This window comes from Trachurus trachurus (assembly GCF_905171665.1).
Source record: "Trachurus trachurus genome assembly, chromosome: 18".
In the NCBI taxonomy this organism is placed as follows: Eukaryota; Metazoa; Chordata; class Actinopteri; order Carangiformes; family Carangidae; genus Trachurus; species Trachurus trachurus.
Window position 1 is genome coordinate 6,280,593 of NC_139909.1, and position 14,742 is coordinate 6,295,334.

Genomic DNA, 14,742 nt, shown 5'->3' on the forward strand with positions numbered 1-14,742 from the left:
ACTAGAAAATGTAAAAAAAAAAAAAAAAAAAAAGTATAAATAAGCAATTTATTCATCAAAAAATGGTCTGGATTCAAAAATACAAAAATCTATTTTAAATAAACCATTTAAAAACATATTTAAGTGCTATTAAAGCTCAAAGTGAATGGATATGAGTGGTCAGCTCTCCAACCAATCAGAGAGCTTGTTACATCCCATTGGGCCAACTGGGACTGGGTTACTAATTATATTATTTATTTATGAATTCACTGATAAAAGCCACTTTTTAATGTTATAAAGAACTGATTTTAAATGTGCTTTATGAATATTTTTGATTTGATTCATGCAACACTGTGTCAGAGCAGGAAGTGGCTCTGTGGCGTTCAATGTCCCTCGTACCTTTGATGTCTCTGTGGATCTTCTTCTCGGAGTGCAGGTAGTCGAGCCCCTTCAGGATCTCCTTCAGCATGGTGGCGATCTGGGACTCGTCGAATGCACCCGCCCTCAGCTGCACACACACACACACACACACACACAAACACACACAAAAACACAAACACACACCTTAAGTAATGACGCATATGAAACCTGCACCGATGTGCCGAGGGCTCTACGCTGGAACTCAAACACACCCTGTTGAGTTTCATCTAAAACAAGTCTGGACACAGAGAATCAAGAAGAAACATCTGATTCAGATCCATTTACAACTTGATTATTGATTTTCCCCAACGACTCCAAACTCCCTTCCAGAAAACACTCTGATCCAGATTATTACTGTAGGAAACTTATATACTTTTTTTTGTCTGATCCAAATAAGAAGGAACCGTTTTCCAGAAGTGGCCGTTTAAAATCTTAGAGGGTTGCATCGATAAATCTGTGCTGAAGGTTCAACATTTTTGGATTTGGACAATTATTGATTGTTTAAATCAATCAAACTTTGGCGATTCCAAAACATCCTCAGTGCAGCTCTGCAGTAAACTGTTGGAAAATGTCAATAAATGAATAGAAATCAGTAGAAAAAAGACCAGTTTTCACACTCACCAGGTCGAGTGCTGAGCCTCCACCCAGGTACTCCATGATGATCCACAGTTTACTGCCCTGAAACAACAACGATTCAGAAAATACAGCCATAGTTTTAATAATAAATATTAATAACTTGTTTAAATTCAAAGGTTCGGACAACTTTTTTTTTTGGGGGGGGGGTCGTGGTGAAGCTCAGTCTGATTCATTTATTGTGTTATACCAGTAATGGACAGATGCACCGATGCTGGTGCATTGGAAGAAGAAGAAGAGGTTTCAAATTCTTATTAAAGGGATAGTTCATCCAAAATTCAAATTTCTGCATGTCCATATGACGGTTGCGAATGGAGCTCACTTTTCTTCGTCCAAAAAGACACACCAAAAAACATCTAAATACCTCCATGCTGCTCGTCTGTAATGTCCCTCTTGTATTGAAGCCCCAACATGAGAAATTGTTCCGAAAAAAATTAAATAAGTCTATATTTTAAGCTTATTTGTAGCAGAAGATCCCAGTGTCTCAGTTCACCAATTTGCATTGACACTCAGTTCACGGCTCCGCAAATCGCGCAAGATTCCGGCAGAGCAACACTGGGAGCTTCCGCTGCAAACAAGCTTAAAATATAGACTTATTTAATATTATTCGGAACAATTTCTCATGTTGAGGCTTCAATACAAGACGGACATCGCAGACGAGCAGCATGGAGGTATTTAGATGTTTTTTGGTGTGTCTTTTTGGACGAAGAAAAGTGAGCCCCGTCACAACCGTCATATGGACATGCAGTGCTGCACGGAGCCCCGCTGTAACTCAGAGAAGCCACGGAGGACTCTGAAACTTCTCCCAGCCCTTAGTCCACATGAGGGGGAGTAGATAATGAGTGAAATTTGAATTTTGGGTGAACTATCCCTTTAAATCCTTTCATGGTTTCATTTTGTTTCGACAAAGAAGATCCTGGATCTGATGGGTATTATTATAGATGGGGTCTGACCTTCAGGTAGGAGCCGTAGTACTTGGTGATGTAGGGACTGTCGCACTGGCTGAGCACGGTGATCTCCTGCTGGATGTCCTCGATCTCATCCTCCGCCTCCTCCAGGTCGATCGTCTTTATGGCCACGACGCTCTGGGAGCGGTTATCTATGCCTTTAAAGACCTGGGGGAGGAGGAGGAGGAGGAGGAGGAGGAGGAGGAGGAAGAGGAGGAGGAGGAGGAGGAGGAGGAAGAGGAGGAAGAGGAGGAGGAGGAGAGAAGAGGAGGAGGAAGAGGAAGAGGAGAGAAGAGAAGAGGGAGGAGGAGGAGGAGGAGGAGGAAGAGGTGAGTGACATCATACAACACAGTGATGATTGACAGTAGGGTTGCTAAGGGGTGGAAAACTTCTAGTAAATTTCCAGAAAATTTCCAGAAACTTATACTACTAAACTAATATTCCAAATTGGAAACTTTCCATTGGAATTATGGGGAATTTATGGGAATTATTGGGAATTTATGGGAATAAACTGGAAACTGGGGGTAATTTAAACAAACTGTATCACGGTGTCATAAGCAGACATCCATGCAAAATAATACAATTAATTAAAAAACATGACATTTCAACAGATTTATTTGTGAGTAGAACTTTATCAAGTTTTAATTCTTGTATGAACAATCAATTCTTTTACTGAACAACAAAAACATGAATGTTTCAAAATCAAAAAGTGAAATAAAGTAAATCTGGCTGTTTTAGTCAAGATTATGCTACAATATATTTCCCTATTCTGTTAAGGGCCAACCTTCAATTTTGTAAATTTCGGATTTATTCCCGTTAATTCCCATGGAAAGTTTCCAAATTTGAAAATTCCCAGAAATTTGCAACCCTAATTGACAGTGATCAAACTAAAACAGCAGCTCACCTCTCCAAACGATCCTTTCCCGATCCGGTCCAGTTTGGTGAACAGCTCCTCAGGATCGACCTGAGAGCTCTGAGGAAACACAGAGAGACAGGAAGTTCATGAGTCATGGGATTTATATAAACAAACAAATACACCCAAAACTGTTGATTATCAGACCTGCACGGTACCGGCAACATGTCAGATGTGAGATGGTGAAATGACTTGCGATAAATAAATAAGAAAATATTCAGGTTGGTGTCTTTCGGAAAACAACTCAAAGGTACATTGTGTAGGAATTCCTCCATCTAGCGTTGCGGTTGTATATCTCAAGCAACTCAGTGGTATTTTTCATGCTGCATTCACCTGAAATTGGGCAGACGGCAGACGGACGACAGCCGCTGCACGTAAACGGCATAAACAAGCCTCTATGTAAACAAGTGGTCCGTCAGCACGAGGCAAAACAATACACGTGACAATATGTTGTCATGGCAATGTGGTATTGTTTACCCGACCCACGTTTTACCGGCTTTCTCTGGACTTCTGTGAGTAAAATGACATCTGGTTTGTTAGCGACGGCCGTCTGCCCGACTGCAGGTGAATGCAGCATCGGTGTAACGCTCCATTCCTCCTCACTGCGTTACCCGGAACACATCAGTTTGTTGATGGGGGGGATTACTGATTATGAAGAACAGACTTTTGAACTAAATAATCGATTTTCGTGAATAGATAACAGCAGGGATGCAAACGGGTCAGGACCAAAAAAGAGAGGAATTGTCTGGCGGGGGGGGGGGGGGGGGGTCACCATTAACAATATCACAGAAAAGTAAATTTCCAGTATTTCAACCCCAACCAAGTATTGAGTGCATATAGATGGACAGTTTTCAGAAGGCCAACATTTCTAGATTAAAAATGCTTTAAAAAAAATTAAAACCATTGCAATATTTCAATTTTGGAGATACTGATTTTTAGGTCTTCACTGAATGTTAGTCATAATTATTACTATTAAAATAAACTGAATAAATAAAGACATGGGATTTAACATCACATTCAGTGTGTAATGGACATATAGGCCTATATAATGTGTTAGTTTCACTTTAATTGAACACATTCTACATCGCGGAGGCGACGTCTCTCCTTCACCTCTGAAACGGGGCAGAGCTCCGTGGGAGACACCTGCCTGACACAGCAACGGACATGCACGGGGGGGAAAACGGCGGCGCCGTCGCACCGAATGCACGCGGATACGCGCCGCTTTGGGTAACGAGCGCGCACGTCGCGTCTACATTGGAGGTGAATAGGAAGGCTGTTACCAGTGTAATCAGAGACAACCATGAATGAGTTGTCGCACACACTGAGGTGAGCAGCAGCAGAGCGGCCGCACCGTGACCACGGTCCGCTCCAGCCTGGTGTCTCCATTGCGCACCACGCGTCTTGTCAGTCACTTGTCCAAGTTCTCCTTTACTGTTTTTTTTTCTAGACAACACTCATTCTCTCTCTCTCTCTCTTTTACCGGCGGTGTCAGCTGATGTGCACATCTGCAGCAACCCAAACAAATGCACATGTTACTGTTGACTGGCTCTATTCCAGCCACATGATTGGTTCGGCGCGGTGGAAATCTCATTATGTTGCAGTGACGTTATATAGGCTATAAAAAAAATCCGCAAATAATAAGCCGACGAAAAGGTGCAACTTGCCACTTAACTTCTTGTCGATGTATTATTTGCGGGGGGTTTCGGGGGATCTGGTGACGGTGGAGGATCTGGGACTGATTCACTGTGGACCACCACCAGTCTGATCAGGTCCATCACAGCACAGCAGCTGCAGCTCTGCCCCGCTGTCACACGACGCATAACAGCGCAATCTGTTTACATTAAACCGACATCAGGAGAATAATGAGAATTATGATTAAAAAAATAAATATTTGTTTCGAATTTTGGCCCCTGGATCATGATTTTTTTTTGGGCGCATTCTTGGTAAAAAAACAAAAAAAATCCTCTAAAAAAAGACAGTTGGGATGCATAATGTGTCTCATAACAGTATACTGTGCGTCACGTTATCGTCCCCCCCTCTGTACTGAGCTGGCCGGTACTGGGTATAGCGTCCTGCTGATCACCGCGCTGAGGCACCGGCCGGTCTGAGCTGCGTTCATGTGCCGACTTTAAAACACTCCAGTCAGTGACCTGGGGGCGGCTGTTTTGGTCGTCAGCATTTTATCCACGCAGCGACCGTCCACGGCTTAGTGGTGTTTTATTCTAGGGGTCGGTGGTGTTTTATTCTAGGGGTCGGTGGTGTTTTATTCTAGGGGTCGGTGGTGGCTGTGAGACAGCAGCGGCTACACGGTGAGAGGGGTGGGGGGGGCAGCTTCTGCTCACCTGACTCTGTGCAGCTTCTTCATTAAATCCAAACAAACAGTCCGACACAGCGACGCGCTGCTCAGTCTCTGTAGCTCATCAGCCCGGAACTCGCCGTCATGGATCAGAAGCGACGGCGGCGTTTGGCCTCAGTGTCTCGGACTTCCAGAGCAGCTACAGCAGCGTTGTGACCTCAACCATGGTTGGTGAGAGCAGAAATGTTGTTGTAGGCCTGTGCATATTCTCATTTGTCCAGGTCATAGTATTTCAAAGGAGGTTAAATCGAAAGCAACTGGACTTATACTGAGTCTCCACACCAGTTAGTTGGACCAGTCCCAGCCTGGTCAGATGCTACATGAACTGATGAAGCCTCATGGATGAGAGGTGAAACGTCTTCCTAGACAAATAACTAAGTCCAGTTGAACCTCCTTTGAAAAAAAAAAAAAAAAGTTGTTGGCGGGCTCGTGAATTTTTTTTTTGACACGAGTCAAAACGAGCGTTAACTCGCGTATCTCGCGTTTGGTCGCGCGTAAAAACTCGAGCGAAAAAAAAGCGTTCCTCGTGTTTGGTGGGAAGCCCCTCGTGGGTCTTCCCACCAAACACGATGAAAAGGACGAAGACGCGAAGGTCCCGTCGCACAAAAAGAATCGCGTGTAGCGTCGCAAAAAAAAAAAAGTCGCGTATACCGCGTCTCGCGCCTAATCGCGTCTCGCGCCTAATCGCGTCTTTGCGTCACGGCCTTTTACACCGCGGACGTAACGAATAAACGGTGACGGTGTGAACGAACAACATAGAACAGGACCAGACGTGCGTTGTTTCCTCTTTTCACCTACAGCTCCACTCTCCCTTACTTACACTAACTACTGTTATTGTTGAGAGCAGAGAATTGTGGGATTTGTAGTTTTGGACCAATCGCAGGTTGTGCTCTTTCTTTTTTGTGATTTTCCCGCTTCACACATGTATGTCTTTTTTTTTTAGGGGCAAATGCGAGTGAAATGCTCGCCCATGGTGGGCATAAGAAAATGTAAGACCTGTCTAAAATTATTTAAGACTTGAACACAATAATTCAACAAATTTAAGACATTTTAAGGCCTAAAAGTGTGTAATGGACATAGCCTATATAATGTGTTAGTTTCACTTTAATTGAACACATTCTACACCGCGGAGGCGACGTCTCTCCTTCACCTCTGAAACGGGGCAGAGCTCCATGGGAGACACCTGCCTGACACAGTAATGTACGTACCGACTGCACGCGGATACGCGCCGCTTTGGGTAACGAGCGCGCACGTCGCGCGTCAACATTGGAGGTCGGCAGTTATCAGTATGATCAGAAACCATGAATGAGTTCGCCTCAGTTTCACGTGATTGTCACTGTCAGCCTGTTAGAAAAACATTTTACTGACCCCAGCTGAGACGCTGAGACCCCCCCCCCCCCCCTCAAAACAAAAACTCTTCGGATCTGAATGATTCACACAAGTCACCTAATTGGTCATGAAAAAAGCGAGTTTCGCTTTTCGGCGCGCTGTTTGCATCCCTGTAACAGGAGAAGTTACACAATGTCCCTTTAAAGGAGAATTCCGTCCATTTTTTACCCCTAAATCGTTGTCCTGATGGTCACCCTGTGTTGGTTGGAGCAAAAAACGCGACTAAAATTGATGCAGGCAAACCGGAGTTACACCATGGCTAGACGGCGCTAGGGATAGCCACAACGCTAACCCATGGGGGCAATTCTTTCAACCACAACAAACACTCAGAAAACAATCAAATATCTCTGGTACATGACTGGAATCCTTAGAGACACCACTGAACTCATATAGTGTACAGTATAAACAGTATAAACCTTGTGTTTTTGCATGTAGCCACTCAACACAGATTGTATGATATGATATAATTTTTTATTCATGTATGTTTTTAATCTTTTTAATCTTTGTTCTGTAGAAAGTTATTTACTGATTTTGTAAATCAATTGTAATGTCATTTTCATACAAAGCGTTTTTAAAATACGTTGGGGAAAGGACTCTATGTTTGGAAAACTATACAATGAAAAGGTTTTCAAAATAAAATAAAAATATTTGCATGAGTTTCTATCACATTCCCAACAACTTTGAGTCTTTACTCTCACACAAACATGTTGTCACCACAGAGCATGAGCACACACACACACAAACCACAAAAAAAGCCATAAAACGCAGAAGGAAACAAGCATGGCAGTTAAAGATAACAGGAACTGAACACACACACACACACACACACACACACACACACACACACACACACACACACACACACACACACACTTATCTCTGAGGACTTGTTCGTTTCCTAAACTCTGCTGCTGTTGTAAAAATAAAAGTGCAGAAACTTGACAGGAAGAGTCGCTGTCACCGTGAACGTTCAGGACTTTCACTTTTTCCACTTTGAGCTTTTAATAAAACTTTAAAACTAATGATGTAATAGTTTAAACCCCCCTTTCCTCCCCCCTGCCCCCCCCCCCCCCCCCCCCCCCTCTCCATGTTCATGACTTCACAATAAGAGCTCTGTTGATGCTCCGTCCTGAGGAGAAAGGTCACGGTGAATCGTTAATGTGGAAAAATCTAAAGGTTTTATCATCTGTGCATGAACAGTAATCTTTTATAATACGACTTCTATCCAGAATCTAACACATTATAGTTCATTTAATGATAATTAATGTTGATGTGAAGGATTGAGTGTAATTTATATACGAGAAAATGAACAAAAAACTGTGATCGGCTGCATCAGATATGGACTCAGAACAGATGATCTCACCACTGGAAAAATATGATTTAGAAAATATTGAACATAAGTGAAGATCCAAATATTAATGATGATTATTGATATCTATTATTATAAATGATAATCATCTGCAACTCATCGGCATCAATTTGGCCATTTTGTTTCAATCTGAAATAGAAATTGTAATGTTTTCCTTTTTATTCATGAACTAGTTTTATATTGTACTGTATAATACATCTGTAAATATCAACAAAGAATTAAAAAAAGATTCAAACCACAGTTTAAATGATGATTATGCCTTAAAGGGATACGCCAACATTTTTTTTTTCATGTCTTGCCTCACTCCCGAGTCCATGACCAGCAGATAGACACCATCCTTTAAAATGTGCATGCAGTAACAGGGGAGATAGAGCCGGAACCGTAATTAGCTTAGCTCAAACACTGGAAGTGTATGGGTAGTGTTAGCCTGCCTCCACCTAAAGTCATCAGAGAAACTCTTCAGCAACTCTAAACTGAAACCGGCGGGCCGATCTTCGTCTCAGAGCTGACAAAACTCTCCGGTAAGGCATCTTGAGCGGTCAAATGCCGCTAACGGGACCAGATCGGTCAAAACGGAGGGTTCAAGCAAAGACGGTTTATTTTGGTTCAAGCTAGCTACATCGAGGGTAGGTTAGCTTCCTGTTTCAAAGTAAAAGCACAAATTCTATCCTCATGGTTTTCTGTATGTAAAGGGCAACAGGTGTTTTATTTTGTGAAAGTAACCGGAAGTGCGTTGGTCACAACGGCTAGCTTGAATTCGTCCCAAAAAAATTGAACAAACATCTGGTATTTAGACAAATTAACGACACACTGCTGATCTAAACGGCTACTTTCTCACCTAAACATGTTTGAAATGTGGATAAAGTGATATATTTACAGAGTCTAGAGTTAAAATGAAATCAGCTTCTGACTGCTGATTTCGGCTCGGGTAGGAGGCAGGCTAACGCTACCTATACACTTCCAGCGTTTGAGCTAAGCTAATTAGTGACTTTAGGAAGGAGGCAGGCTAACACTACCCATACACTTCCAGCGTTTGAGCTAAGCTAATTAGCGACTTTAGGTGGAGGCATGCTAACTACCGATACACTTCCAGCGTTTGAGCTAAGCTAATTAGCGACTTTAGGTGGAGGCAGGCTAACACTACCTATACACTTCCAGCGTTTGAGCTAAGCTAATTAGCGAGTTTAGGTGGGAGGCAGGCTAACACTACCTATACACTTCCAGCGTTTGAGCTAAGCTAATTAGCGACTTTAGGTGGGAAGCAGGCTAACACTACCTATACACTTCCAGCGTTTGAGCTAAGCTAATTAGCGACTTTAGGTGGGAAGCAGGCTAACACTACCTATACACTTCAAGCGTTTGAGCTAAGCTAATTACGGGCGATACGGCTCTATCTCCCTTGTTACTGCACGTACAGTCGAAAGGATGGTGTCTATCTGCTGGCCATGGACTCGGGAGTGAGGCAAGACACGAAAAAAAAATGTTGACATATGCCTTTAAGGAGCGTTTCTTATGCAAGTCAGGGCAACACAAACACACACACACACACACACAGAGTATGACACACGCTCACATTTATAGTCCGGGAACGTTTAATAAACACACCCACGGCAGCGTATGATATTCCTATGATGCTGGCTGCACTTCCTGTCTGAACTAAAAAAAGGAACAGTCACCACACACACGCACACACACACACACACACAGTGCCCACAGTGTTGCCACACCCTGTCAGCAAACACAGTGGTTAGTGTATCTAATGATACTTTCAGCTCGGTGCAGAGACGGAGAAGCAGAGAGAGACGTGAACATGTGACGTACAGTAGGCTACGTTTATGTGTGAGCCGCTTGTTGTCACAAAGTCGAAACCTCTTAAAAATGAAAAAGAAATAAAGTCTCAAACGTCGTGAATGTGGCTTTTATTTGAACAACCTTTATTGGCAGCTGAGTTCAAACAGTGCGGATGTTTTTAAAAACACCATTTAAAAACACAGAGCCTCGTCTCTGGAGCTCACAACTCAGCTCAGCACAGGAAAATAAACGTCTGACATCAGAGTAACCGACTCAAGTGTTGACTTGGGTTTTTTATGAACAGTCAACAGCCCATAAATAAACTTCTAATGAGCAATAAAAGCTGTGAGGCCTCAGTTATCTGGACCATCAGAGCTGTAAATCTATCGACCTATTAATCCTGATTAAAGAAACATCCTGTTTTTTCTGATCTGGATCCCGAGGGGATTTTTTTTATTATCAAGTGTTCAACAGTGGACAAATGTGCTGCTTTATTCAAATGAAACTTTATTATACATGAACCAAAAACAGTGGCACAAATATTGTCCAGAAGCCCTCAAACGCCTCACTGCGATTGTGTTTGGCATAAAAACAACAATCTGCTCCAATGAAAACGTGACAAACTGTTGAGACTGACTAAAACTACAGCTCAAAGGTCGAAAAACAAAAGGAACTTGAATTAACTTGTTATGATCACGTTAAACTTTGACTTTTCCGTCCAAACTTTCCCAAAGTGTTTTACCTTTTCTCACTCTTTGATCAGTGCTTTGGTGTCTGATTCTCCCACTGTCCTCAAACGCACCATCACTCCCTGTCTCTCCTCAGAGCTTCTTTTAAAATAACTCTTTATTATAGGACGACACAGCTATCGTACTTTATACAGGGATGTTGTGTATTTAATCTGAGCAGTTGTGTGTGCAGCTCTCTTATTAATCAATCTTAGTAATTAGCAAAGTAAAAAACATCAATATCTTCTTGTTTCAGCTTCTCAGAAACAAAGGTTTTGTTGGAAAATGAACTAAAAATGACGAATAGGCTAATAAATCAATTATCAATTGAGCTGTGAATCAAATTTCACAACGGGTTTGTGCACTGTCATGTTATATGATGTAACACCAAATGTGTGTGTGTGAGAATGAGATTAAATAACATCACACCTCATGATTCACCTCGGGCCAATAAGGAAGCAAAGCAGCTGAGATAACGAGGGTGAAGTAATGATATAATGACTGACCACAGGGTTTCCCCCACAGGGGCCGGGCCAGAGACCATGGACTCTCTCTCTCTCTCTCTCTCTCTCTCTCTCTTATCAATCCGGCGTTTTCTTGCAACGGAAAAACACTCAAACAAAACTTTCCTTTAACCTTCATGAAAAGGTCAAACTTGATAACGTGTTTTCTCATCCACCAAAATCAGGTTTGTTCGTCAGTTTGGAGATTTGGTACAATAACGACAACACAGGATAAAGAAAAGAAAAACTTAACAGAACATTCATTTAGGGACGTTCACCAAATTAGTTAAAGGGATAGTTCAACATTTTTGCAAATTGGCCCATTGCCATATAGTCATAGCAGTAGGTTCGTTACCTTTAATTGTCGGTGCAAGCTATTTTTAGAACGGCGGAGCAGAGCCGTGAGCTGCTCAGAGCTACGCTACGGAGGCTCATGGGATTTCTTGGTTTCCCTCATCAAACTCATCAAATACACAATCCAACAACTCCACAACGCTCTGGTGGACAAGTTGTGACCTGCACATTCACCACGCTATGAGATAATAACACAACGTTACCAGACAGAGTTGTTTTAGAGGGAAATTCATGCAAAACCGCTGATACGTGGCAGTTTTTCATCAACAGTCTCTGTATTTCCCTCTAAAACAACTCTGTCTGGTAACGTTCTGTTACTATCTCATAGTGTGGTGAATGTGCAGGTCACAACTTGTCCACCAGAGCGTTGTGGAGTTGTTGGATTGTGAATTTGATGAGTTTGATGAGGGAAACCAAGAAATCCCATGAGCCTCCGTAGCGTAGCTCTGAGCAGCTCACGGCTCTGCTCCGCCGTTCTAAAAACAGCTTGCACCGACATATAACAAACCTACTGCTATGACTATAGGGATTATGGCAATGGGCCAATTTGCCAAAAATGTTGAACTATCCCTTTAATAAGTTCAGTAAAGTTTAAACAACACAACAATTAAAAATCTCAAGCATTTTTTTTTTGTTATTTTTTAAACTTATGACAACTTTGATTGGTTGGCCATCAATCTGACCACTGCAGTGAAGCCAATGCAGCTCGTTCTGTTAAAAAACACATAACAAACACAGAGTCACAGTGAAGCTGACTCACTTTCCTCTTCAAAAGGTTAAAACTCATTCGACACCAAACACTGGAAAATGTGACAATCAGGCCTAAAATATGACAACACACAGTGTTTATACAGTCGTCACATACAAGACCAACTCGACTGGATTAACCAATGACCTATGACCCTGAAACCAATCCAGCTGTTGTTGCACAGATCAATCAACTCAACAAAGAAAACCACTTGTCAGACATATTGATACCCAACATCATCATTGGTTGCAGCCTTATAGAATAAAACAACCTTACTACAGACGTCAATGAGGGAACTACAATCTAAAGCCATTGAAGTCTGATACAATCTACACTGTGAGATGTAAAAAGGAACAAAAGGAAGTTTGGTAATAATTGACTATGAAAGTACAACTAGATGTTTATCACATTAATGATTACAGAGTCAATATCAAGAATCATTTTAGTCAAAACACAGTATTTTAATAGCAAAATCTGTCTTCATACGCTACATTATTGCCATTGGATAATACATTATGATAACATTTGTCTAAAGCAAGTCAAAGTCTTGGGTTTGACGATAACAAACTAAAGACATGAAGTGAAAACCAATAAACTGCTCCCCTGAGACGGCTTATGTAAATGTGAGAGGCCACACTTTGACCTTTCTGTCTCAGTGTGGTGAAAGAACAACATCTGGACCAGAGGAGGAAGTTAAATATTCAACGCCGGCTCAGACATCACAGACTGTACAGGACTGACAGATACAGGAAGCAGATTTGAGAAAGAAAAAAAAGAAGAAAAAAAAGGCCAATGTTAATGTTTTGTAACTCCGGGACAAAGACTAATCTTTTAATCGTTAAGCGTGACTTTGGAGAATTTTAATTGTAGCTTCTCATTTACAGACACTCGAGGAGAATTTGACTAATGCAAACAAACTTTCTTCTAAGCTGGTTTAATGTTTAACCAAAGACAGAATGTAAAGAGAGATTGGAGATCTGATAAATCCTTTTACCGTAAACCTCTCGCCTTTAACTCCCTTTCCTTCAAGGACCTACACTTGAAAATTATCAAGTAGCCTTTCATTCATGAGAAGCAGAGCTCACAGGTGAAGACACAAGCTGTGGTACAAGTAGAAACTATCCTCCCTGTGCAGTGTTGGACTGAAAACACAGTTTGCAACCCCAACTGGGTTATTAGAGAACATGGACCTGGCTTCACCTGCAGAGGAACTGCCTCAACAAGTCTTGCAAACGAGTCTTGAGAAGTCATGAATATGGATAACCGCAGTGTCGCCAGCTGCAGCAGAGGTTGAGGAGGCACAGGAAGAGACTTGCAGCTGATAAGAGAAGTGGCGCCACACTGTTCGTTATTTACGCAACCTCGCGCCGGCGAAACAACAGGACCTGGCACAAGCTTCATCTGTGGAAACCTGCTGGTGACGATCTGAAGGGGCGTTGCATCGGACATCCAACATCCAAGAATACAAGTCATTTGCCCAATTCCAATTCTATTTTTCATCCCTAGCCCTTAACCTTTGCCCCTTGAAACGGAGCTACAAGGGGTAGGGGTTGAAAGTCTGCTCCTCTGTCCAATACACACATGAAGCTTCACTTTTAATTCAAGCAAATTAATGCGACTGCCACAATTGTTAGATTTCATCAATGAGACCAGCATTTATCTCCTAAAAAGAATGTAACTACCCGGCGGTAAACCTCTAAAAACCTGCGGGTAAGTTAATTAGCGATCGTCTTTTCTCCCGGGATGACGGCGGAGGTTGGCCGGCTGACAAGCTCTCCGGCCAGGTGGAGCTTCACTTCTCCGGAAAACATAGCAGCAAACGTCTGAACAGCCGTCATTTGGATAAACCGACCACACATTAGGGATCTAAACAGCTACTTTCTCACATGAAAAAATAATAAAACTTAACAAAGTCACGTAATAACAGCGCTACAGTGAGAAATAAAACAGCTGCCGGTTGCCGCGAGATGCATTCTGGGAAACTTGTCATAGCCCTCGGTTTTGTAGTGTGCCTCTGAAAAATCTCTGTTTTAAGGGCCAGATAGCCCTACCACTTCCCCCTAAACCTCGTCTGAACCAGAATCGGGACACCCCTACCACTTCACGTGAACGCGCAAAACGAAGGGTTAGGGCCAAGGGCTACGGCTAAGGGGAGAATTAGAATTCACCCATTGGCTCAATGAAACCAAAGTGTCCAGCCAACCTTGAAACACGTTGATGGTAAATTGATGATGCAGCCTAGGCAACGTGACCGAAGTCTGAACCCTGATGCTGAACAAAAACATTCAATTCCCACTCTGAGGAAACCTTGAATTTGGTCCCAAGCATTCCTTTGTTCACCATTTTTCTTAATCTATCAATTAAACATTTGGTCTTTTGATATCAGCAACAGCAAAGACTCACGAGTCGGTCCTGTAAAAACAACTTGTTCACAAAGAGGAAGAACTTCTGCTTCCTGTCCTCAACTTCTAGCCAAGTATTTGTCATTTTTATTATTGTATACATGGGGTAAGACTTGTTTAGCTAGCTTACATGCTAAGAGTGAAGAAACCAAAACAACCAAAAACCATCGTTTAAACTTCCCTATGACTTACACAATGTGTATCTGTATG

General features: G+C 42.3%; 1 protein-coding gene across 3 annotated transcripts in view; it reads right to left on the minus strand.

Annotated features, from left to right (window-relative positions):
* Window positions 1-14,742, minus strand: part of stk26 (serine/threonine protein kinase 26) — a 40,483-nt gene that overhangs the window by 12,553 nt on the left and 13,188 nt on the right. For all 3 annotated transcript variants that reach the window (XM_083993362.1, XM_083993361.1, XM_083993360.1), the window contains exons 2-5: window positions 2,884-2,952; window positions 1,986-2,147; window positions 1,021-1,077; window positions 379-487 (exon numbers count right to left, since the gene is read on the minus strand). In XM_083993362.1, coding sequence (XP_083849488.1) covers window positions 379-487; window positions 1,021-1,077; window positions 1,986-2,147; window positions 2,884-2,952 — 397 coding nt within the window. The remainder of the gene's footprint in view (window positions 1-378; window positions 488-1,020; window positions 1,078-1,985; window positions 2,148-2,883; window positions 2,953-14,742) is intronic.